This window comes from Amblyomma americanum, chromosome 8, assembly GCF_052857255.1.
Source record: "Amblyomma americanum isolate KBUSLIRL-KWMA chromosome 8, ASM5285725v1, whole genome shotgun sequence".
NCBI classification, from domain to species: domain Eukaryota; kingdom Metazoa; phylum Arthropoda; class Arachnida; order Ixodida; family Ixodidae; genus Amblyomma; species Amblyomma americanum.
This window is the reverse complement of record NC_135504.1, coordinates 72467860-72491275: the sequence shown is the minus strand read 5'-3', so window position 1 is coordinate 72491275 and position 23416 is coordinate 72467860. Positions and strand designations below refer to the sequence as shown.

Sequence of the window (23416 nt, the reverse complement as noted above, 5' to 3'; positions counted from 1 at the left end):
TACTTCTCGTCTCTGCAGCAGAAAATAAAACACTGTTATAGCTGCCACCCCCCTTATTTGTGAACACACTTTGAGCAGACAGGATAGGCTCTTCCCAAGTCGTGGATGTCCCAAGAAGCTTTTCTGCTTTTGTTTTAATAGTATTCACCTGGTAGCAGCACATACTACATTGTAAAACAAACTGCTCCAACCGCGCGTGTTGCAAGTTTTACAAAGAATTTTGGTGCATCACCTGTATCACCCGCTGCGAATATCGAACTTGCGACCCAGTGCGCAGTTCATTTCTTCGGTGTAAAGAATGGCAGCCTTCTTGAATGTAGCCGTGAACGAGTGCCGGTCGTTTACCACATCCGGAGCACAAATGACGACTGACAAAGCACTACTTTAAAAACATGTGAAACGCGGCTGGCGTTAAATGCATCAGAGACAAAAAAAAACTACAGGTGAGCGGCCGAGCGGCATCGGCTCTTCCGTCGGCTACCAACACTCCCCGGCGCAGCTGCGGTTCCGAGTGGCGGTGCCGCCGCGATTGGAACAGCGGCCCTTCTATCAACTATCGATGCTCTCTTGAGCGCCGAGTGTGCGGTTGAAAGTAAACAAAAAAACTGGGACGACGCCCATTAAGAGTAGAACGAGAGTGCATTATTTTGTAAAATGGGTCGGCTTGCAATCGTGTAAATATGGTACCTACTGACACAGATTGTAAAGCAACACTTTTCGTAAGCTATCTAGTAAACATCAATCAATCAATCAACATAATTTATTTTCACCAAAAGAGGGATACATGGTGAAAAAAGGGGCGCGGAGAAAAAGCTGCACACCAGCAGCTTTAATGCTGAAAGTTAGTAAAAAGAGGATAGACATAAAAATGTTCCAAACAGGTGCCGAGAGCTGCAACAGTTTCACTAAACACTGCTATTCTTTTCGTGCATAGTCGCTATATGGTTTTTTAGGACGCGCTTGTTAGTGAACATTTTCTGGCACAAGTCACACTGGAATGACTTCTCGCCACTGTGGGATAGCATATGGCTCCTGAGGTTCGAACTCTGTGCAAAGGCCCTGGGGCACCGCTCGCACTGGAATGGCCTCTCCCCTGTGTGGGTGCGGAGGTGTGATATCAGGGCGCTCCTGTCTCCAAAGGCACTGCCACAATGCTCACAACTGTAAGGACGCTCACCCGTGTGAATGCGCAGGTGTGTTGCCAAGTTGCCTTTCCTTGCAAAGGCGCTGCCACAGTAGTCACAAACATATGGACGCTCACCCGTGTGGGTGCGTAGGTGGCCGATCAGGCTGCTCTTTTGAGCAAACCTGCTGTCGCAGTAGTCACAAGTGTATGGACAGTCCCCCGTGTGGGTGCGCAGGTGGTTGACCAGGCTGCTCTTTTGTGCAAACTTGCTTTCGCAGTAGTCACAACTGTATGGACGATCACCCGTGTGAATGCGCAGGTGTTTCAACAGGGTGTCCTTCACTGCAAAAGCACTGCCACAGTAGTCACAACTGTATGGACGATCACCCGTGTGGACACGTAGGTGTTTGACTTGGTCACTTTTCCATTTGAAGGTCTTCCCACAGTGGTTGCACTCGTGTAACTGCTTGCCTGCAGGTTCCCCAGCTGAACATTCTCCAGGGTGTGCACAATCTTGGTAGCCTTCAAAGACCAAGCCTGCATTTGAACGGCACAGAAATTGCAATATAGTGCGTGACTAAACTCACCTGGTGCCAGGACCATGACATATTCAATGTGGTTGCAATGCTATACAACAGCTCTGCTTCCTTTTGCAAAGTTAAATTGAGAAAGTCGAGCTTTGCAAACTTTTCATGCTTCAAATTCAGCATACAGATGACAAAATTTCAGGCTCAAAATAGCGCAACACTACTAACAGATATGAAAACAGTCAAACCAACAAGACACATTTACTAGTGTACATGTATCATTTCTGACGCCATGACACGAGCCCTTTAGTTCATCCGGGAACAGAAGTCACAGAATGTGACGTAGTTTACAGCTGTTAACTGCTCTCATTCAACCCAGAGATTTTTTATCTATTCTACCCAGCACGCCATAAGAAAACTCACAGAATTGCTACTGAAGAATTGCTAGATTTATCAGGGAAGAGAGTAGCCATGCAGAGCTGCATCTACGATGTTCAAGGTTATCGCAGCTGCTCTCCGCATCTTATCTCAAGAGTCTTTGCTCCGTTTAAATTGAGAGTGGCCGAATGTGGCGATGATTTTATTCTCCACGGACCACACTGCCTGCCATTGCCGCCATCAAATCATTCAATTCTTTGTGGGTGCAAGTCAGCCCAATAATTGCCTGAATTATATGACTTTCATGTTTGACCGTGTTGTCCATGCAGCGGTGTGGTAATACTGTCTCCAAAAGTGAAACTAACCAAGTCACTAGAATGGCACTTGGGCCCACACATAGCATGGTCTCAAGTTCCGTTTGCTAAGGCTTGCATAAGACCTGCTTTAATTACAGTTCTAAGAACGCAAGTTGAGCTACACAAATTCTGCAAAAACTCTGAAGCTGAACTTCTTAGCAAAACAAATCACTCCATCTGAAAGACAATATGAACTCCATTATACCACCTCAGATATCAATATATGACAGCAGAAAACACAAGCAAGCACTTTCAATGTTCTAAAACAGACAGATTGTCAAGTTAACACTGAAATGTAAGCTCCTGTTATCAGGAAACTGCACATGAAACACACCTTAGAGAGCAAGCATAAATCCACATGTATAGACAGTGTGAAGAATGTTATGCAAAATATGACAATAGATCAATCATTTACAACCAATCCCAATGAACTAAAATTCCGTGCCGTTTGTATCGGGAACACGAAAATGCACATAAAGCACGGCCTTCAGCCAATAGCACTTCAATCACTACTGGTTAGATTTAGGAACATCTAACTACATTGCAAGAGAAGCTATTTCTTTTGCAGAGCTGCTTTCATTAGAAAGGTGTCCAGCCCATGAAAAAAGCAAGACTTACGAATTAACGAGAAATTCATTTCCAAAGTAGCAGAATAAGAATGAACAATCAATGCAAGACATTTGCAAAAACTGAGCCAGTACAGCCCAGGAAGCAACTTCAAGGATCATGCAACCAAATAGAATTACTACACTACAAGCATTTCTTTCACCAGAACTCTCAGCTTACAATAAAACTTCCTCAGCTTGCACTGCTGTGCCAAATGATAAGAAAATTTCCAGTAGACAAGCTCCTTCACTCTCCGACAAGTCACACACAGAATCCTTCACAAAGACTGTCACTCATATTTCAGTGATCTGGTTTTGATCTTTGCGTAACAGGACAAGGTCTGATGCATCACACTTAGTATGGGAAGCCATCGTCTCTTGGATAACTATTTTGCTCGAGCTGGACTCTTTTGAACGAAATGTGTTCCTTCCTCACGGATGACAACAGGGAGCATTTTCATTTCTTTCAGTCACAAAGCAAAGATAGAGACGATACACTTGTGGAAGGCTGCCTCTTCAAAGCTTGCTGTTATTTAGCGTGTACAGTAAGAATGGGAGGTATGAGTGACAGCAGATGTCCCCACTTGCTGCTTTGCCACTCCCCCTTAAACCGTCTCGCCACCCTGTGAAAGCTGCTCTGGGAATCGTTGTACTTAGCTGCTTGTTTCAAAGCACATCCCCAGGCTTTCACTGCTTCCCCTCTTCAGTCATTTAAAGGTGCACACCAGTCTGCCTATTGTCTCCCCGAGAAAGGAACCAACTTGCTCCCAAAATACGAGTTCCAATAAAAAATACTGTGTCTTGAGACGACAGCATCTTTTTTTATTAGTTAAAACCGAACAAGCCAATAAATTTTGTTTAAATTTACTCGCGTAATGGACCCACTCGCATTCGCACCGCCTTCTGCGCAGACCTTGGCAGTGTGCCAAAATGCTGCCAGCCTAAAACAGCACTGCTTGTTTGTGTATCTTCTCAGGAGAGCTCCTGGAAGAGGGGTGGCGGAGGGGGAGCGGTGTGGCGAACTTGGCAGAGCTCCAAGACTTTGTGTGCTCTAAGCGAAGGCTTAAACATTCGCATTACACACTCATAACCGTTCCGTGTTTTCTTTTAACCTCGTGTAAAAAAACGCACACCTAACCTTCAGTGCCGGTGTTCAGAATGTTCGCATTATCTCGCCACGATTGGTTAGTGCCATCAGCTACCACAAAATTATCGGATCGCGTCTAAGTGAACAATGCTAAATACCAGCGGCACGAACGCGTCTGACCGCGAGCGTTTGTTGATAACAGAAAGATGCACAGAGGTATGCCATGAAATTTGGACCGTTCCGAAATACCTGTTGAAGCTTTTCTTCCCACGTAATGAACCCTCGCCCCAAACTGATGTCAACATTTCTGAAAAAAAAAAGTGGGCTTATTACGCGAATATATATGGCAGTTATCATCCCACTTAACATATAGAGAGCAAGCACTGAGACATTTGGACATACTAATTTACAGAATATGAACATCAAGCCATGAGGACTATGAGGGCTGGCAGGAGGTGTTCTGAAAGACTCCTGATCTGCAAGAATGTGTTTCTTGGCTGGTCAACATGGGCCTGAAAAATAAAAAGCAAATCAGAATAATCAAAAATCTGGTGTGGCCGAAGCAGCAGTGCTAATGTGCTACCCACAAAAATGACAATGCTAGAGACACATGAGACTACCCACTGCAATGTGCAATTGGTACAGTGAAATAAAATAAGACTACAGCATTGAAGATGATGTTTCCTGTATGCTCATACAAAATGAGACTCGTAGTATATTTTACTATACACTTGACACCTTATTTCTTGTGACCTGGCTAGCCCTCTTGGCACAATCTTAAGGCCTCTCAGGCACTAAGCTTTGCATACATTTAGATCACCAGATATGCTGTTCTGAAATATATGGGCATAAAGCTATGGGTCTACACAGGTGAACTGTAGTTGCTTTCTTTAGAAGATTCTACTTCAGGTAACTTGCATTCTTTCAATACTGGCTGGGATGCCTATAAAGTGAAACACAACTAGAGTAAGGTGAAACAGAAACCAACAGCCGCAAGATAATTGTCCATGTTTTGAGCATTTCATAGTTAAGTATCTTGAGAACACACACTGTTTGTCTGAAAATGTGAGCGAAGAATGAAAATGATCCAAGAGGAATGCACAGATTGTGAGACCGTCTGTTGTTTTCCTTATGCATAATCACAAGTCTCATCCTATGCAAGTCTGCCATATCCCTCTCAGAGTCAGAATCAGTTTATTACTGATCATGAAATATACACACACACTCAGTAAACACAGGAGGAGGTCAAACCTAAAGGTTGCACAAGAGAACTCCTGTTGGAAGAGTCCACAAAAATGTTAAAATTCAAATAACAGAAAAACAACATTTTCATAAAGTGATTTTTAAGATACCGAAGATACAACACAAGCAATGTATTTATATGCATTATGACAAACTTTTTGCCATTGTGTGACCCCAATATACTAAACCCCCTACAATAATGCCTTCTGGAAATGCAGGTATTCTGAATAAATAAATAAATAATAAATAAATAATTCAAACTATGAACGAAATACAATTTGGGTACATTTGTTAACAATTTAAGAATAGACGAGAACATTTCAAGTAAGTGCTCCGTATGCTATTATCAATGAAACAAGTTATCAATCACGATTGAAGGAAAAGAAAATGACATTTAAAAGCATGAAAGTTGGTTTCATATTAAATGGTAATGGATTCTACAAAAATGTGGGAGAAAAATTAACTGTGAATTTACCATTATTATATCTCACTAACACTGCGAAAAAACCAAACATGAAGAGAACACCTGAGGAGCATGTCTTTCAAGCAGTGTTTGGCAGTTAAGTACAAAGGCTTGCACTGATACCAATTCACATTTTCACAAACCGTGCAACAAAAACAAACATGTTCTGAATAAACGACGAGACTATTCATTGGCCTAGACTGGCCAAAAGAAAAAAATTTGACACATAAAAAATATTGGAGAAAACAAGCAAACGTAACCAGACCTAGAATAGTCGGCAACATCTGACACAGTTAAGCTAGCTAGCAATCAATGATCAGTTAACAAGCAACCAATGCTAACCTAGGTATCATAGAACTCGTTTCCTTTTGAGTGAGTCACTTTGAAAAAGAAACGAGCACAGAAAATACTAGAGCCAAGAATTTTTTTTCCGTAGTAAACGCACAATAACGAGGCTCGATTTTGAGACGTAGAGGGGTTAGAAAACTGGAAAGCTCAGCTCCTTACAGATCCAGGTCAGTAACACTAAAGCACGGCTTTTGGATTTCAACACACAACATAAGTCAAAGAAATAAGCACTACAAGAAGCCAGAATGAGCACAACATTTTCTGCTGGCAAACACAACAAGTCACGTAAACTGAGCAAATATAGAGCAGACTTAAGATGGAAGCTTAGCATCCACTGCATGAGTTCTCACCTTACTGGAGCTAAATGTTTCTGCAAGCACATCAGCAACTATTCTCAATCTGTAAAACCAAAGCAATTACAGTGGCCGCAATCCCTGCAGGTGTATAATTGCAGACAACACCTGACAAGATTATATGATCTTAATCACTAACATTTAAATGCAAAAAGCTGGCATAAAGTGAAATGACAGAACTTCTACTTTGAACAAGAAATCAAAAACACTGAGGACACAGTGTCCTGAAAAATATGCCATTCAAATGCAACACAGAAGCAATCATTTGAGAAACAGTAATGCAGATCACGGTGCAGTCATGCTTTTTGTTACTTTTTGCTTAAAACTACTATACCTAATCACATCTTGAAGATCAACGTTTTTCTTCCACCTCGGGTCCTGCAATCGAAGACTGCTAACAAAGTTTGAGGGGACACTTGAGCTAGACCTCAAGGGTACGACGCGATAGCGTTAAGGGGTTAATTGACACATATTTGAAACTGTTCACTCTCAACATTACATTCATAGATTTCTGGGAGTCCTCGTATCACTCCCTGTGCAATGCTGCAGCAGTTAAGCGACGCGCCACTGCCCTGCGACCACTGCCGACACCGCTGGGGTTTGTGCGACCCAGGGTGCTCTTCCCGAGGAACCTCTCGCTACCAACCGCTAATTAGACTGCCACCTGCCAATGTGGGCAGTTTGCACACTATCTGGTAGCCAAGTTGTGATAATGCCACAAGGTCATGTGTCAGGTGGCTTACCTAGGCTGCCTCTCCGGGGATTTTTTCGTGAATTGTTCACTTACAATCAACAACAATGATGTCATCACCGGCTTTTCTGTGACACGGACTCCTTACCGCTATCACATTGAAACACCACAATGCGAAGGTCACACGAGCACTTTCTGTGTTGTTATGGAAATATATATCGGCAGCGATATTAATCTGTTGGCTGACAAAAGATGTGAAGGAAATAGCAAGAATGGTGGTGCTCCCTTTATTCCTACAAATTTCTTTTGGGCAAAAACTGAGAATTAGCACCAGTAAGATATACTCGTTACGTCGCTGAATTTTCCCAACAAGAAGTTTTGCCATCTGCAAAAGCTATAATTATATTCCCATTCATGCGAGTTTAAAAGCTTAGCAGCCTCCTGCTTCCAGTGAAGGACGAATTACTCAGAGCCAGTGAGGTCGTGTAGATGGAATTTTCAGACAAGAAATTTCTCGGCATGGAAGCTATGAAATAGAACTATTGACACAGGGTATCTAGCAACACTTTCATGGGCTCTCTACTTAGGATCAATCAATCAACATATCTAATTTTCACACAAAAAATTATACACCGCAAAAGAAGGGGACAGGAGAAGAAGCTGCACAGCAGCAGCTTGAATGTTGCGAGTTGGTTGGGAAAAACAGGACAGCCATCAAAATGTTCCAAAAGGGTGCCAAAAGGTGCCACAGTTTCACTGAACACTGCTATTCCTTTCATGCATAACCACTATATGGCTCTCGAGGCTGCTCTGTTTAGCGAACCTTCTTTGGCACAAGTAACCCTGGAATAGCTTCTCCGCCGTCTGGGTGAGCATGTTTTAACGGGGTGTCCTTTACTGCAACGGTACTGCCGCAATACTCGCAACTTTAAGGACGCTCACCCGTGTGAGTGCGCAGATGTTTCGCTAAGTTGGACTTTTTTGCAAAGGCACTGCTACAGTGCTCACAAACGTATGGACGATCACCCGTGTGGGTGCGCAGGTGAACTATCAGGGTGCTCTTCACTGCAAAGGCACTGCCACAATGGTCACAAACATATGGACGCTCGCCCGTGTGGGTGCGTAGGTGGTTGATCAGGCCGCTCTGTTGCGCAAAGCTGCTTTCGCAGTAGTCACAAGTGTATGGACAGTCCCCCGTGTGGGTGCGCAGGTGGTTAACCAGGTGGCTCTTTTGTACAAACCTGCTTTCACAGTGCTCACAACTGTATGGACGATCACCACTGTGGATGCGTAGGTGTTTGACTTGGCTACTTTTCCATTTGAAGGTCTTGCCACAGTGGCTGCATTCATGCAGCTGCTTGCCTGTGGGTTCACAAGCTGAATCTTGTCCATGACGTGCACCGTCTTTGCAGCCTTCAGAGACCACGCCTGCATTTGAACGGCACAGAAATTGCAATATAGTGCGTGACTAAACTCACCTGGTGCCAGGGCCATGACATATTCAATGTGGCTGCGATGCCATACAACAACTCTGCTTCCTTTTGCAAAGTTAAATTGAGAAAGTCAAACTTCTGCAAGCTTTTTGTGCTTCGAATTCAGCATACAGATGACAAAATTTCAAGCTGCAAATAACTACACATTACTAACAGAAATGAAGAGAGTCAAACCAATAATAAGACACTTTTACTCGTGCACGTGTATCATTTTTGGCTTCATGACAAGGACACCCTAGATCATCTAGAAATAGACGTCACCGATAACAAGTGGAATTTAGTTATAGAGTCTGGTGCAGTTTACAGCTTTTAACTGCACACGTTAAACCGAGAGGTTCCATATCTATTCTACCTAGTATACCACAAGAAAACTAACAGAATTGCAGTTGAGGAAAAATTTTTGTGAAACATTTTCAGGCCAAATCACAGCATTCCATAAAATGGATGATCTGTAAAATCCTGAGTTTGCACTATACTGCTACAAAGCCCAGTAATATTTGTTTCTTCACACTTCAAGATGTTCACGAGCACACAGCTATCACTTTGTGATGCAAGAGGCAGCTAGATTTACCAGGGATGAAAGTAGCCAAGAAAAGCTCTATCCGTGATGTTCAAAGTTAACGTAGCTGCTCTCCACATCGTATCCCAGGAGTCTTTCCTCCGTTTAAATTGGGGGCAGCCGAATGTGGCAACGATTTCGCTCTCCGCTGACCACACTGCCTGCCTTTGCCGACATCAAATCATTCAATTTCTTGTGTTTTTTACCGTGCTGTTTATGCAGCGGTGTGGCTATACGGTCTCCAAAATGGAAACTAACCAAGTCACTAGAACGGCATTTGGGCCCACACAGCATGGTCTCGAGTTAGATTTGCTAGGGCTACCATTAAGACCTGCTTTACTTATAGTTCTAATGCAAGTCGAGCTACACTAATTCTACAAAAAATCTGGTGAAGTTAAACTTCTCAGTGAAACAAATAACTCCATCTTGAAAGACATTATGAACTTGATTACACCATCTCAGATGCCAACACATGACAGCTGAAAACACACAACCACTTTCAATGTTCCAAAACTGACAACCAAAATGTTAAGTTAACATTGAAATGTAACCTCCCATAATCAGAGACCTGCACATGAAACACAACACCTCGGAGTGCGAGAATAAATGCACAAATCTATAAAGTGTGAACAACATTATGCCAAATATGAACAGAAACCAATCATTTACATCCAATCACAATGAACTAAAAAAATAGTGCACATTGTATCAAGAATAAGAGTTCAAGGATAAATGCACAAATCTGAAAAGTGTGAACAATGTTATGCAAAATATGGAAGGAAAACAATCAATTACAACCAATCACAATAAACTAAAAAAAAGAGTACACACTGTATCAAAAACAAGAGTGCAAGCATAAATGCACAAATCTAAAAAGTGCGAAGAATGTTACGCAAAATATGAACAGAAAACAATCATTTACAACCAATCACAACGAACTAAATAAAGAGTGCACACTCTATTGAAAACGAGTTCAAGCATAAATGCACAAATCTAAAAAGTGTGAACAATGTTATGCAAAATATGGACAGAAAGCAGTCATTTACAGTGACCTAAATTCATTGCAGTTTGTAGCGAGAACAAGAGTGCAAGCATAAATGCACAAATCTAAAAAGTGTGAACAATGTTATGCAAAATATGAACAGAAGCCAATCTTGAGGAGGACAAGCTGTCAGGCTAGTTGGTGCTGATACAGTGTGTTTGACAGCACTTAACACACGGACAGGGTGCAGAAACAGGAAAGACGACAGCACTGGAACTGAACTTCAACTTCCAGATGTCTAAGCGCTGACAACCACACAGAAACCTATCATTTACAACCAATCACAATGAACTAAAATTTAGTGCACTTTGTATTGAGAACAAGAGTGCAAGCATAACTGCACAAATCTACAAAGTGTGAACAATGTTATGCAAAATGTGAACAGAAATCAATCATTTACGACCAATCACAATGAAGTAAAATTCCGTGCCCTTTGTATCAAAAGCACTAAAATGAACATAAAGAACGGCCTTCAGCCAATAACACTTCAATCACTATTGGTTAGATTTAGGAGCATCTAAGTGCATTGCAAGAGAAACTATTTCTTTTGCAGAGCTCCTTTCATTAGAAAGGTGTCCATTTCCAAAGTAGCAGAATTCATTTCCAAAGTAGTAGAATAAGAATTAACAATCAATGCAGGACATTTGCAAAAACTGAGCCAGTACGGCCCAGGAAGCAAGTTCAAGGATCATGCAACCAAATAGAATTATACTACACTGCAAGCATTTTCTTTGACCAGAGCTATTAGCTTACAATGAAAAATTTCAAAGGTTACAGGATAAAAATTCCTCAGCTTGCACAGTTGTGCCAAATGCTCAGAAAATTTCATAGAAAATCTGTTCTACTCTCCAAGTCACAAAAGGAATTTTTCACAAAGGCTGTCACTCCCATTTTAGTGACCTGACTTTGATCTTTTGGTAAGAGGACAAGGTCTGATGCATCCCACATAGTAAATGAAAGCATCATCTCTTGCATAACTCTATTTTACTCGAGCTGGATGCCTTCGAACAAAATGCGTTCCTCCCTCATGGATGAAAACAAGAATTTTCATTTCTTTCAGTTACAAAGTAAAGATAGAGACGATACACCTGTGGAAGGCTGCCTCTTGAAAACTTGCCGTTATTTGGCGTGTCTGATATGTACTGTAAGAACGGAAAATGAGTGTTTGGTCTAAACTGCATCAGGGGCAACCTTCCATTAGTGAGCTCATGATCTGGGCTTGACGACTCTTGAAACTGAAAGAAAAAGACCAGGCACCAACGAGGTATCAATGACAATAGATGTCACCCGCTTGCCGCTTTGCCACTCCCTCTTAAACCAACTGTCTCACCATCTTACGAAAGCTGCACTGGGAGTTGTTGCACTTAGCTGCATGTTTCAAAGCACCATCAATAGGCTTTCACTATTACTCATCTTCAACCATTTAAAGCTGCACATCAGTCTGCGAATTGTCTCCCCCAGGGAAGGAATCGGGATGCTTCCTGAAGCACGCGTTTCAGCAAAGAAAAAAATTGTGGCTTGAGGTGATGGCATCTTTTGTCTTTAGTTCAAGGCAAACAAGCCATGAAATTCAATTCAGATTAGTTATCATACCGCTTAATGCGCACAGAGCAAGCGCTTAGAAGTCTGCACACGCTATTTTACAGACAATGAACATCAGCCTTCAGGACTATGCAGGTTGGCAGGAGTTGCTCTGAACGACTCTTGGTCTGAGAGAATGTATTTCTTGGCTGGTCAACATTGGCCTGCAAAATAAAAAGCAAACCAGCATGATGAAAAATCTGTAGTGCCCAAAGCAGCAGTGTTAATGCGCTTCCCACAAAAATGACAATGCACAAGAAACACGCACGTGACTACCCACTGCAAAGTGCAATTTGATGAGACTATGATACTGAATATGATGTTTCCTGTATGCTCATACAAAATGAGACTCATAATACATTTTACTCCATATTTAACACCTTAATTCTGGTGATTTGGCTAGCCCTCTTGGCACAATCTAAAGGGCTCTCAGGACCAAGCTTTGACCACATTTAGATCAGCAGATATGCCGTTCTGAAATATACGAGCATAAAGCTATGGGTCTACACAGGTGAACAGTAGTTGCTTTCTTTAGAAGATTCTACTTCAGGTAACTTGCATTTTTTCAATACTGGCTGGGATGCCTATAAAGTGAAACACAACTAGAGTAAGGTGAAACAGAAACCAACAGCCGCAAGATAATTGTCCATGTTTTGAGCATTTCATAGTTAAGTATTTTGAGAACACACACTGTTGTCTGAAAATGTGAGCGAAGAATGAAAATGATCCAAGAGGAATGCACAGATTGTGAGGCCGTCTGTTGTTTTCCTTATGCATAATCACAAGTCTCATCCTATGCCAGTCTGCCATATCCCTCTCAGAGTCAGAATCAGTTTATTACTGATCATGAAATATACACACACACTCAGTAAACACAGGAGGAGGTCAAACCTAAAGGTTGCACAAGGGAACTCCTGTTAGAAGAGTCCACAAAAATATTAAAATACAAATAACAGAAAAACATGTTTCATAAAGTGATTTTTAAGATACCCAAGATACAACACAAGCAATGTATTTATATGCATTATGACAAACTTTTTGCCATTGTGTGACCCCAATATACTAAACCCCCTACAATAATGCCTTCTGGAAATGCAGGTATTCTGAATAAATAAATAAATAATAAATAAATAATTCAAACTATGAACGAAATACAATTTGGGTACATTTGTTAACAATTTAAGAATAGACGAGAACAGTTCAAGTAAGTGCTCCGTATGCTATTATCAATGAAACAAGTTATCAATCACGATTGAAGGAAAAGAAAATGACATTTAAAAGCATGAAAGTTGGTTTCATATTAAATGGTAATGGATTCAACAAAAATGTGGGAGAAAAATTAACTGTGACTTTACCATAATTAGATCTCACTAACACAGTGAAAAAACCAAACATGAAGAGAACACCAGTGGAGCATGTCTTTCCAGCAGTGTCTGGCAGTCAAGTATAAAAGCTTGCACTGATACCAGTTCCCAAGTTCACAAACCATGCAACAAAAACAAATGTGTTCTAAATACACGACGAGACCATTCATTGGCCTAGACTGGCCAACAAAAAATTTTGACACATAAAAATATTGAAGAAAACAAGCAAACGTAACCAGACCTAGAATAGTCGGCAACATCTGATAAAGTTAAGCTAGCTAGCAATCAATGATCCGTTAGCAAGCAACCAATGCTAACCTAGGTATCATAGAACTCGTTTCCTTTGAGTGAGTCTCTTTGAAAAAAAAACGAGCACAGAAAATACTAGCAAGAATTTTTTTCCGCAGTAATGGAACAATAACGAGCCTCGATTTTGAGAGGTAGGGGGGTAAGAAAAACTGGAAAGCTCAGCTCCTTACAGATCCAGGTCAGTAACAGTAAAGCACAGCTTTGGATTTCAACACACAACATAAGTCAAAGAAATGAGCACTACAAGAAGCCAGAATGAGCACAACATTTTCTGCTGGAAAACACAAGTCATGTAAACTGAGCAAGATATACAGCAGACTTAAAACAGTTAGCTTAGCATCCACTGCATGAGCTTTCACTTTACTGCAGCTATACGTTTCTACAAGCACATCAGCAACTATTCTCAATCTGCAAAATCAAAGCAATTACTGTGGCCACAATCCCTGCAGGTGTATAATTGCAGACACCACCAGATAAGATCATATGATCTTAATCACTAAAATTTAAACACAAAAAAGCTGACATAAAATGAAATGACAGAATTTCTACTTTGACCAAAAAAATAAATTAAAAACAATTAGAACACAGTGTTCTGCAAAATATGTCATTCACATACAACAAAGAAACACTCATTTCGTATTCAGTAATGCAGATCACGGAGATATGGCTAAGTGTCGAGAGCTGGGCTAGTTGGTTCTGGGTATAATTATGAGACATCATTCCAGCGCACAGAAACACAGGATGAAGAGAGTAGATACCACGGAGCTTGGCGTGGTGTCCACTCTCCGGTGGTGTCTCCTCTCTTCATCCGTGTGTTTCTGTGCGCTGGAATGATGTCTCATAATTATATATGCTGTTCTGAAATATACGAGCATAATGCTATGGGTCTACGCAGGTGAGCAGTAGCAGTTTTCTTAGAAGATTCTTCTTCAGGCAACTTGCATTCTTTCAGTACTGGCTGGAGTGCCTGTGAAATGAAACACAACAAAGTAGAGTAAGGTGAAGGGAAAAAACAATAGCCACAAGATAATTGTCCATGTTATGAGCAATTAATAGTTAAGCATAATTAATAGTTAAGTATTGGAGCACATACTGTTTATCTCTGACAGTGTGAGAATAGAAAGCAAGAGATCCAAGAGGAATGCACAGATTGTGAGGCTGTCTGTTGTTTTCCTTATGCATAATCACAAGTCTCATACTATGCCAGTCTGCCATATCCCTCTCAGAATCAGTTTATTATTACTTATCATGAAATATACACACACACTCACTAAATACAGGAGGAGGTCTCAAAGCCAAAGGCTGCACAAGGGGGGGGGGGGGGGGGGTTCTTGTTAGAAGAGGGCACGAAAATGTTAAAACACAAACAGCAAAAAATAAAAGATGATGCAAACTATAAACAAACACAATTAGGACAACTTTGATACTATGAGAATAGAGGAAAACGTGTAATATATGCTCCTTATGCTATTATCAATGAAAAAAGTTATCACTCATGATTGAAGAGACAAAAATGATGTTTAGAATAATGAATGTAAGACATTTGCTTCACATTAAAATGGTAATTAATTCCACAAAAATGTGGGAGAAAAATTAACTTTGAATTTATCATAATTAGTTTTACGCTTCGGTATTAAGAAATAGTTGCGACAAGAGAAGCGAGTGAAACTTCAGCACGGAAACTGGATGGTTTTAATCACTGGAACGGCAAGTGACGTATTTGTGAACTTGTAGATGAGAATGCCGATAGAATAATAAACCATAATTAGATTCCTGGGACGTTATGGTTAGGTTTATGGTTTGTTTTGGTTTATGAGGTTTAACGTCCTGAAGCGACACATCGGCTATGAAGGACGGCGTAGCGGAGGGCTCCGGATAATTTCGACCACACGGGGATGTTTAATGTGCACTGACATCACACAGTACACGAGCCTCTAGCATTTGTCCTCCATTCGAAATCTAGGATTGAACTGGCGTCTACCAGGTTAGTAGCTCTGGTGGCTCTCTCCTGGGATCTTATAAACACGCAGTAATGATGAAAAGTAAACATTTTGACAGATTTGCCTTTCTGGTTGGGTTTGAAGACATAATAAACTCTGACAAGTCTCCAACCAAAAACTTTAATTTAAAACCTAACATTTCGGAGCCTGCTTGGCTCCTTCAGGGGTGACTGGGGGCAGTAGCTAGTGTCTTTAAATATGCATGGAGGGGATCAGGAGGTCAAAAGAACGAAAGCTGAGATGCGAAAGGCAGGGGGCGTGGTTAAAAGGCACTAGAGAATATGCTGCCAGAGTTCTGTGGGTTCATTGGCATTGATAATATTGAAGACTTGAATTTGAGGAAAGAAAAGGCGCATGCATAACTGGTTCCCTGCGTCACTGGACACTTCAATAGTTTTTCAGGTCTACGGCGGTGGTGCCCACCTGCAAAAAACTGCTTTCGTACAATCTTTCATGCTTCACAATGATAAACCGCCAGCAATTTTTTTTTACTTTGTCTGCCGCTGCAATGTCTCTCTGTAGGTGCATCACTCTCGGAAAATAATAGCAGATATTTTACCATGTCTAAGAATGGAATATCGTGCAGTAGCACTAGTTACCTTAGACACTTAAGGTCCTTTCGTGCTAAAGGTGTTTTACCTCAAGGCCATAAAGGCCATTTGACCTAAAAGTCTATAAAGGCCATCTACCTAAAGGCCTTTACACAAAAGGCATTTACCATTAAGGCCTTCACTCTAAAGGTCTTTGACCTAAAGGCTTTTAGCACAAAGGCTTTTGACCTGAAGGCCTCTGCCCTGAAGGCATATACTTTGAAGGCCTTCACCCAGATAAAGGCCTGCCAGGTGTACACACCTGGCAGGTCAGGTGGGCTACCTGCCCCAAAGCAGACTTCAGGGCTACGTACGTACGTAGGCATATGAGCAGTCGGGGACAAAAGTTTGCGGGATCTGGATTCACGAAAAAAAAAATTACTTCTGCATTTCCACGCTATTCAGTCAGATAAAATTCATCTTGCAGATGGATCATGCATGTCTCCTCATGCTTCTATGCATTTCATCGACTTGATTTGACTGATCGCGCCACAATAGATTTTTGCTGTGAATCTGCATCTCGCAAACTTTTGTGCAAAACTGTGCGTATGCCTGAAATCAGAAGACACACTGAAAGGTTAAAGCAGCTCAGCAGCAGTAAGGGTCTTGTCGAGGGGCACAGGGCCACACTGCAGAGCTTGGAAAGCGTCATGATCACACATACACACAATCTATAGCAGCTTACTAAGTCACAATGCCAGTGTGATGCAATGTATCACAACTGCTATTCACCTGATGTATCAAACAGTGCATCTGAGCTTCCACAGGGCTCTCCACTTCTGTTGTGCTGATAAGCAGCCATCATCACACCAAAAACTGCTCCAGTGGTGTTGACATACGAGGACAACCATCCTCGAAAGCCAAGGGCACTAGGATGTCCCATGGAAAATAAAAAAACTAAATAATTGTTAATGTCAAAAACAGACACTCTTTGTGGCTCATAGAACAGAGACTAAAAAATACATCCAGCACCACTGACAACTCTACTCGGCAAAAACACTGATCAATGCTAAGCGCTTTAATTGTTAGCCACCTTCTACACTGGAGCTAATGAATACCAGGAGAAGACACAGAATTACAAATGGTAATAACCATCCCACTTTTGATATTGATAAGCCACCCATCAAGCTTCCGTGAAGCAGCAATGTCGGCCAGCTGGTACGCAGCTGTGGGCACAAGGTCGGCTTTGGGCACAAGGTCGGCTTTTCTGATCTTGCTGAGGACTTTGGCGCCTGGACCTGACTGCATGGTAAAGGTCCTTGAAAGGCCAGAATTAGACAATGCAGTAGCTTAAATTTTGAGAATGTCCATCAAATCTAACGTTAGGTGTGCTTTCCAATTCAGACCTCCTATGCTATTTGCTAATGCAGACCTTTGTAAAACAAGAGTGTCATTTCGCATGGCAGTTTGGTTTGGTCTATGGGGGTTTAACGCCCCAAAGCTATTCAGGCTCTGATGGATGCCATAGTGAAGGGCTCCGCAAATTTAGACCCCCTAGGGTTCTTTTAACGTTCACTGACATCGCACAGTACACAGGCATCTAGTGTTTCACCTGCATCGAAATTCGACTGCCGTGGCCAGGATTTAACCCACGTCTTTCGGTTCAGCAGCCGACCACCATAACTGCTGAGCCACCACGGCAGGTACATTATTCATGATTCATGGAGCATACGGTATGGGTGGTGATAAGTGTGCAGAGCGCATCGACGCATGCCAGCCATGCCAGTAACCCCCAATTCAAGGTCTCTCAGTGAATTCCAAAGCTGAGACACCTAGCTTCGAAAGTATCACATATAAGCAACACACAACAAAGCGGCGTGGCACACTGAAATGTAGTAAAACAGCACCAAACCATAACCTTTAAATTTTTAACTCCTACCTACACCTGCATACATTAACACTGCTCTGAAACTGGAGCAAGGACAAGAGCTTCACAGCTAATGGCATCCACACAGAACTGGGAACCTTCCACCATCGCCTGCCTGAGCCAACCTGCACTGCATGCTTCTTGTCGCTCGTGAACAACAGTAGGCATTCAAACTCTTCCAGCGGAACATTTCTGCACAACTCTGGCACAAAACACACAAAATCCTTGAGGTGGGACCCCGATCTCACGACACTGGTCTTATGTTTTCCACTATTCTGTCTGTCACATATCAGCTTCATGTATCCCTCACTTATGACTGTGAAGACAGAATGGCCAAAGGCAAATGAGGTATTTTTTACATGACCAGAAGAAAACTGCTAAAGCTGACTCGGTCTGTGCATACAATATTTGAGGCCTATGATCATTATAGTTTGAGAAAAATGATATTTTCCAGGCACTGGGCCTAGCTAGCCTACTCATTGTTACAAGGTAAGACACCTGTAAGAAATGCGGATTCAAGCGACTGAAGGAAAGTAGCAATATCATGCCCATCTGATTTTGGGCCCCAAGTACACCGCACTCCTAGGCGCAGCTTAGAGAGAAAATCGACATTCAATTTTCATTAGTACATCACAAGTGTTTCATAATTCTTCTCTGGTCACACAACACAGATGTATGCCATAGATTAACCTTGAAAAGTTGTTTTTAATTTGAGAGACAAGGAGGAAACGAACCAAGGTTTCTCAGTGTGCCACCTACATCACCAAATGTTACCCTTGGTGGCTTTCCTTAGGGCACAGTAAAGATACTTTGGACATGAATGAAGGAGAGACGGCGTAGAGGTACAGGGCCACAGTTCACATCCCAGTACTGCTGCAATTCTCCACCAGATGAAAGAGCTGCCGCGGTGGCTGAGTGGTTATGGCACTCAGCTGCTGGCTCGAATGACGCGGGTTCGATCCAGGCCGCGGCGGTCGAATTTCGATGGAGGCGAAATTCTAGAGGCCCGTGTACTGTGCGATGTCAGTGCACGTTAAGAAACCCCAGGTGGACGAAATTTCCGGAGCCCTTCACTACGGCGTCCCTCATAGCCTGAGTTGCTTTGGGACGTTAAACCCCCATAAACCAAACCAAACCAGATGAAAGAAGAAAAAACTGGAGGAACAACACTTAAGCTCGACCTTAACTGTATGACGCGAGAGTGATAATGGGTTAATGCCCATTAATGCAGAATTGGTTATTCTCTACTTAACATCCATAGATCTTTGGGACCCCACTGCACCACTCCTGATGTAGTGGTGCAGCATTTAAGTGATTCGCTATTGCTCTGCGATGGCAGGTAATGCCACTGATGAGGCTAGTGTGACCCAGGTTGCTCTTCCCGAGCAATCTTTCGCGGCCAATCATTAATTTGTCTGCCACCTGCCACAGTGAAGTTTGCTCACAGTCCAGTGGGAAGGTTGTGATGACACGAGGCCCACCTGTCACATAGGCTGCTTCTCTCAGGATTTCTCATGGATTTTTCGCTCATGGTCAGCAACGCTAATGCCAATGACGACACTGGATTTCCTGGGACAAGGGCTCCTTAACTCTATTGCATTATAAAACAGTGTCAAAAGAATTGACTAGCCAGACCAGGGGTGAAGCCTGATCCTGGCGACCAGTACCGACAACCTTCTCATCAGAAGAAAAGGATTTGGCCACCCTGATGTAGTACTTGGCCACAACCTTCTATGTGAATACACCAATTAACCCTGGCCTGCAGTCCACAGTGGATGCGGAGCAAATGGCCAAGGCGGCGGTCAGAGCTGTGACGCAGCAGAGGGTGCTAAGAATTCTGGAGCCAGGCTACATTTAGACTGAGCCTGGCAATGTTTAAACACTAGAATTTCACCCAGTGGGGCTAGCCTAGCAGTTCAGTTTCAGGAACTCGCAGGTATTAAATGGGATGTCACACGGCTTAGGTTAAGAAGACAGATGAAGCATATACATATAGTGGTAAAAGGCGGGCATATACTATGCTACCGCAGTTTAACAGACAGACGACTCGGGAGCTAGATGCAGATTCCTGATCGATAAGGATATTAGCTGGCAGCATAAAGGAATTCACAGCATGAACATGAAAGTGGCAGTTACTGTAATTAAGCTTAGTAAGAGGAACAAATTGAAGGTGGCACAAACCCAAATGCCTACATCTAGTCGCGATGACCAGATAGTCAAAAGCTTCAATGAAAATGTGGAATCGGCAACGAGTGAAGTGACTAAAGTAAAACTGCAGTACACTGTACTGATCAACGAGTTCAAGCCAAGGTAGGCAAAACACAGGCAGGAGACCAGGCAGTGGGTGAATTTGGCATAGGTTCTAGGAATGCCAGGGAAGGTTCATTAGTAAAATTTGCAGAATGAAATAATTATCAAGAATACCTTCTTTCACAAACGGGAGAACTGGAAGTGGACATGAAACAGCCTGAATGACAAGAATAAAAACGAAATAAACCTTATAATGTATGCACACTATGGTATCATGCAGGATAGGAGGTGCTCGGCAAGGTGAGATGAGATGACCACAGGATGGTAAGATCTCGAATTAGCCTACACTTGTGGAGGGAATGGAAGAATCTAGTGAGGCAGGAGCCCATCAATGAGTTAGCAGTAAGAGCGAAAGTAGAGGAATTCAGGATCTTGCTGCAGAAAACATATGCGGCTTTAGCTGAGGACTACAACCGCAACGTTCAAGCAGTAAACGATAATCTGACAGCTATCGCTACAGAGTGTGCAATAGAAGTAGAATGGTTAGACAGGACACTGGCTAGCTCTCTCAGAAGATGAAAGATAGATGGGAGATCTCAATGCCCACCCACCCACTTGTTCGCCCAGCTGACGAATTCGCTGCTCGACTTAGGAGCCTTCCGCGAAGCTAAGTAGTTTATTTTTTTCCCACAAGGTTGCATTTTTGAATGGCTCATCAAAGTCGCTTGACAGCCTCCACATGCTCGACGCATGCTCCAAAAAGTTGAAAATCTTAGGACTCTGTTTTGTCTGCGATTGATTTTATCGACAACCCGATAGACAACACAGGTAGCCATGCTCCAACACTCAACTATAGGGTTTCCATTTATTGTTTTGTAGCAAGAATACTGTTCAAGATAGGACTTTAATTTTTTTCACAGCTAACGACAAATCGAATACAAAGCGTTTTGCATATTTCAGAAAATTCTTACCGTTTATTTTTTTTTATATACAAGTGTGTCTTTAAAAAGTTTTGTTAATTTTTTTCTTAAAATTTCTGTTTTCTTGTTGCAAAATCTTGTTTTCAGCAAATATTTTTTCTGTTGCAACATGCAATTCGTTTTCAAACTTATATGTCTAAAAAGCCCATTTATTTAGCTTAGTTTTAGTGTATTGCATAAAATTTTAAATGCAATATTTTTTATAGAACAACAAAGAACTACAGAAACCTAAAGAAACGATCATCTTCCCCAGGTAGGGAAACAGTTAAAGAGAAAGGAGAAGAGCAGAGCGGGCAAGGAAAGAAACGCATGTTAATGATATTCTAGTAATAAACACAAAGAAGGAATGGGCAGAGGGCATAGCATGTAATGCGAAGGGAAGATGACCATGTTCGTTAAGGGTAAAGGACTGGATTCCAAGAGAAGGAAAGCGTAGCCAGGTGCGCCAGAAAGTCAGATTAGCGGATGAGAATAGGAAGTATGCAGGGACGAGGTGGCCGCAGATCGTAGAGAAACGGAGTAATTAGATATGGGAGAGGTATTTGTCCTGCACTGGGCATAGTCAGTCTGATGATGATTAAAGATACTTTGTTAGGAACTGCAGACAGTAGGTAAGCTGGTAAGGACTAGGTAAGTTGCAGGAAAGTACCATGAGAGGAAACTTCATTTCAAACATCCAGACTGGTGGGAAAGCCTCTAGCTGTTGCTCGTGCTCAATTAGGAGTCTTTGTCCCGCAGTGGGCATAGTCAGTCTGATGATGATGAAAGATACTTTGTTAGGCCCTGCAGACATTAGGTAAACTGGTAAGGACTAGGTAAGTTGCAGGAAAGTACCAAGAGAGGAAACTTCATTTCAAACATCCAGTCTGGTGGGAAAGCCTCTAGCTGTTGCTCGTGCTCAATTAGGAGAGGCAGTAAAAGGTGCTGAAGCTGCTGTGTTATAGAGCACACTTGTTCGCCCAAAAAAGTAGAGTGAATGTTTTAGGGTGTTGTACATTAGCCGTCTTGTGTGGGGGTACTCCTACATGCTATGCATGTTGGACAGGTAATCACAACAAGCAGTCGCTGGGCGAGTAATCAAATTGCTGCTCGTGTCTACGGAGGGTCATCGTCATTCATAACCGAGCAACCGTTTCGCTATCCTACTCGTGTTCAATCTGCACGAGATAGTGCGTACTACTTTCCGGCATCGAATAGTGTCACTTTTCTCCTTCAAGATCGCGCGAGTACTGACCTGTCCTCCAGAGAGCCTCCCATCAAGTCGAGGCAGAAAAGAATCTTCGGGCCATTCGGCTCGCCCCGCTTCATGTCTCTGAGCAGTTCGACGGCTGCGGAAGCCCAGAAATTCCTCCAGCGTCTTGAGCGGGGCGGCCTCCCGTTCAGACACTGCATCGATGGACGTCCGAGACAAACTTGCTTGGACCAAAATGACAAAGGCACCAAGACGAAACAAGTTCTGGACGAGCACAAATATGCCATTTCTGTGTCCTGCATCACTTGGAACACTTTTGTTTTTTTTTTAAAGCCACGAAACAGCCGGGCGAAATTGTCGGGCACGACACACCACCACCGTTTGTTCCAAGCGTTTGCGTAGATCATTTCACCACTCGAACTTTTCGAGCCACTGATCCCTTTCTTGTCAGTTCACAAAGAGAATCTCGATGTCTCGATCACTGCAACTGCATCGCCAACGCTTTGAAAATCGTCTCGCCGTTATTCCCCTTGTTTCTCCGTTTTGAAAGTTTTTCGGGCGCCAAATCTTGTCATTTGTCACCGTGTTTACATCATCAATCCAGCGCTCCTGGAAACAGAACCAAAAACAATACCGCGGAGAACGTGTTGAAGTATGACCGCAAGAGGGCAGGACTAGTTAGTTCTTTTTAGTCATCTAAAAAATTACTGCTGTCATGCAGTAATTCTTCCAGTAGTGCTGGCAAGATCAACTCCTGCTGCGTATTTGACTTCGTAGCAACTACAGTGTTCTAAAGGGCTTTCTAGAACTACAGTGTTCTAAAGGGCTTTCTAGAACACTGTAGTAGCAACCATAAAAACAATAGTCTCATCATCATCATCATCCAGTGATTCGTTCTAAAGGGACAAACCCCACATCCAATCCAAATCCAATTTCCCCGGGTGCTGATGAACTTTCAAAGCAGAGACGCAGAAGACTGCAGCGAGGCGATTCTCGAAACGTTGGCAGTAGAG

The 23416-nt window shown here is 42.5% G+C and overlaps 3 protein-coding genes and 1 pseudogene across 5 annotated transcripts in view; 1 reads left to right on the top strand and 3 right to left on the bottom strand.

Moving 5' to 3' along the window:
• Nucleotides 1–740: 740 nt before the first annotated feature.
• Nucleotides 741–2429, bottom strand: LOC144102496 (uncharacterized). The gene is made up of 2 exons (XM_077635758.1): nucleotides 2397–2429; nucleotides 741–1703 (listed from the first exon to the last, which is right to left on the bottom strand). Exons 1-2 carry the CDS (start codon nucleotides 2427–2429, stop codon nucleotides 906–908), a joined length of 831 nt encoding a protein of 276 aa, XP_077491884.1. The 3' UTR covers nucleotides 741–905.
• Nucleotides 1546–9522, bottom strand: LOC144102495 (uncharacterized). Its single transcript, XM_077635757.1, has 3 exons — nucleotides 9487–9522; nucleotides 4482–8644; nucleotides 1546–1663 (listed from the first exon to the last, which is right to left on the bottom strand). The coding sequence occupies exons 1-2, from the start codon at nucleotides 9520–9522 to the stop codon at nucleotides 8105–8107; spliced, it is 576 nt and encodes a 191-aa protein (XP_077491883.1). The 3' UTR covers nucleotides 1546–1663; nucleotides 4482–8104.
• Nucleotides 9523–12179: 2657 nt separating this feature from the next.
• Nucleotides 12180–23044, bottom strand: LOC144101899 (uncharacterized). 2 transcript variants are annotated; one of them, XM_077635122.1, is made up of 3 exons: nucleotides 22446–23044; nucleotides 16847–16983; nucleotides 12180–14491 (listed from the first exon to the last, which is right to left on the bottom strand). In XM_077635122.1, the coding sequence occupies exons 1-3, from the start codon at nucleotides 22808–22810 to the stop codon at nucleotides 14454–14456; spliced, it is 540 nt and encodes a 179-aa protein (XP_077491248.1). In that variant the 5' UTR covers nucleotides 22811–23044; the 3' UTR covers nucleotides 12180–14453. The 2 variants fall into 2 exon arrangements, 1 of the variants encoding a protein (XP_077491248.1); XR_013308092.1 differs by lacking the exon at nucleotides 16847–16983 and having other exon boundaries at nucleotides 14319–14491; nucleotides 22446–23024.
• A 306-nt stretch (nucleotides 23045–23350) lies between these two features.
• LOC144102494 (uncharacterized) overlaps nucleotides 23351–23416 on the top strand; it is a 35841-nt pseudogene continuing 35775 nt past the window's right edge. The window contains exon 1 of the transcript XR_013308214.1: nucleotides 23351–23410. The product of XR_013308214.1 is annotated as an uncharacterized LOC144102494 (transcript). The remainder of the gene's footprint in view (nucleotides 23411–23416) is intronic.

What these genes read in the sequence shown, in the direction of transcription:
- LOC144102496 (XM_077635758.1), bottom strand. Translation starts at nt 2,429, where the DNA reads ATGTGTGGGCCCAAGTGCCATTCTAGTGACTTG. An exon ending in AGTGCCATTCTAGTGACTTG is followed by an intron (nt 1,704 to 2,396) that starts GTTAGTTTCACT and finishes AGGTGAGTTTAG; the next exon opens with TCACGCACTATATTGCAATT.
- LOC144102495 (XM_077635757.1), bottom strand. Translation starts at nt 9,522, where the DNA reads ATGCTGTGTGGGCCCAAATGCCGTTCTAGTGACTTG. An exon ending in AATGCCGTTCTAGTGACTTG is followed by an intron (nt 8,645 to 9,486) that starts GTTAGTTTCCAT and finishes AGGTGAGTTTAG; the next exon opens with TCACGCACTATATTGCAATT.
- LOC144101899 (XM_077635122.1), bottom strand. Translation starts at nt 22,810, where the DNA reads ATGATCTACGCAAACGCTTGGAACAAACGGTGGTGGTGTGTCGTGCCC. An exon ending in GGAGGCTCTCTGGAGGACAG is followed by an intron (nt 16,984 to 22,445) that starts GTCAGTACTCGC and finishes GGGACATCCTAG; the next exon opens with TGCCCTTGGCTTTCGAGGAT. An exon ending in TGCACTGTTTGATACATCAG is followed by an intron (nt 14,492 to 16,846) that starts GTGAATAGCAGT and finishes TTCATTTCACAG; the next exon opens with GCACTCCAGCCAGTACTGAA.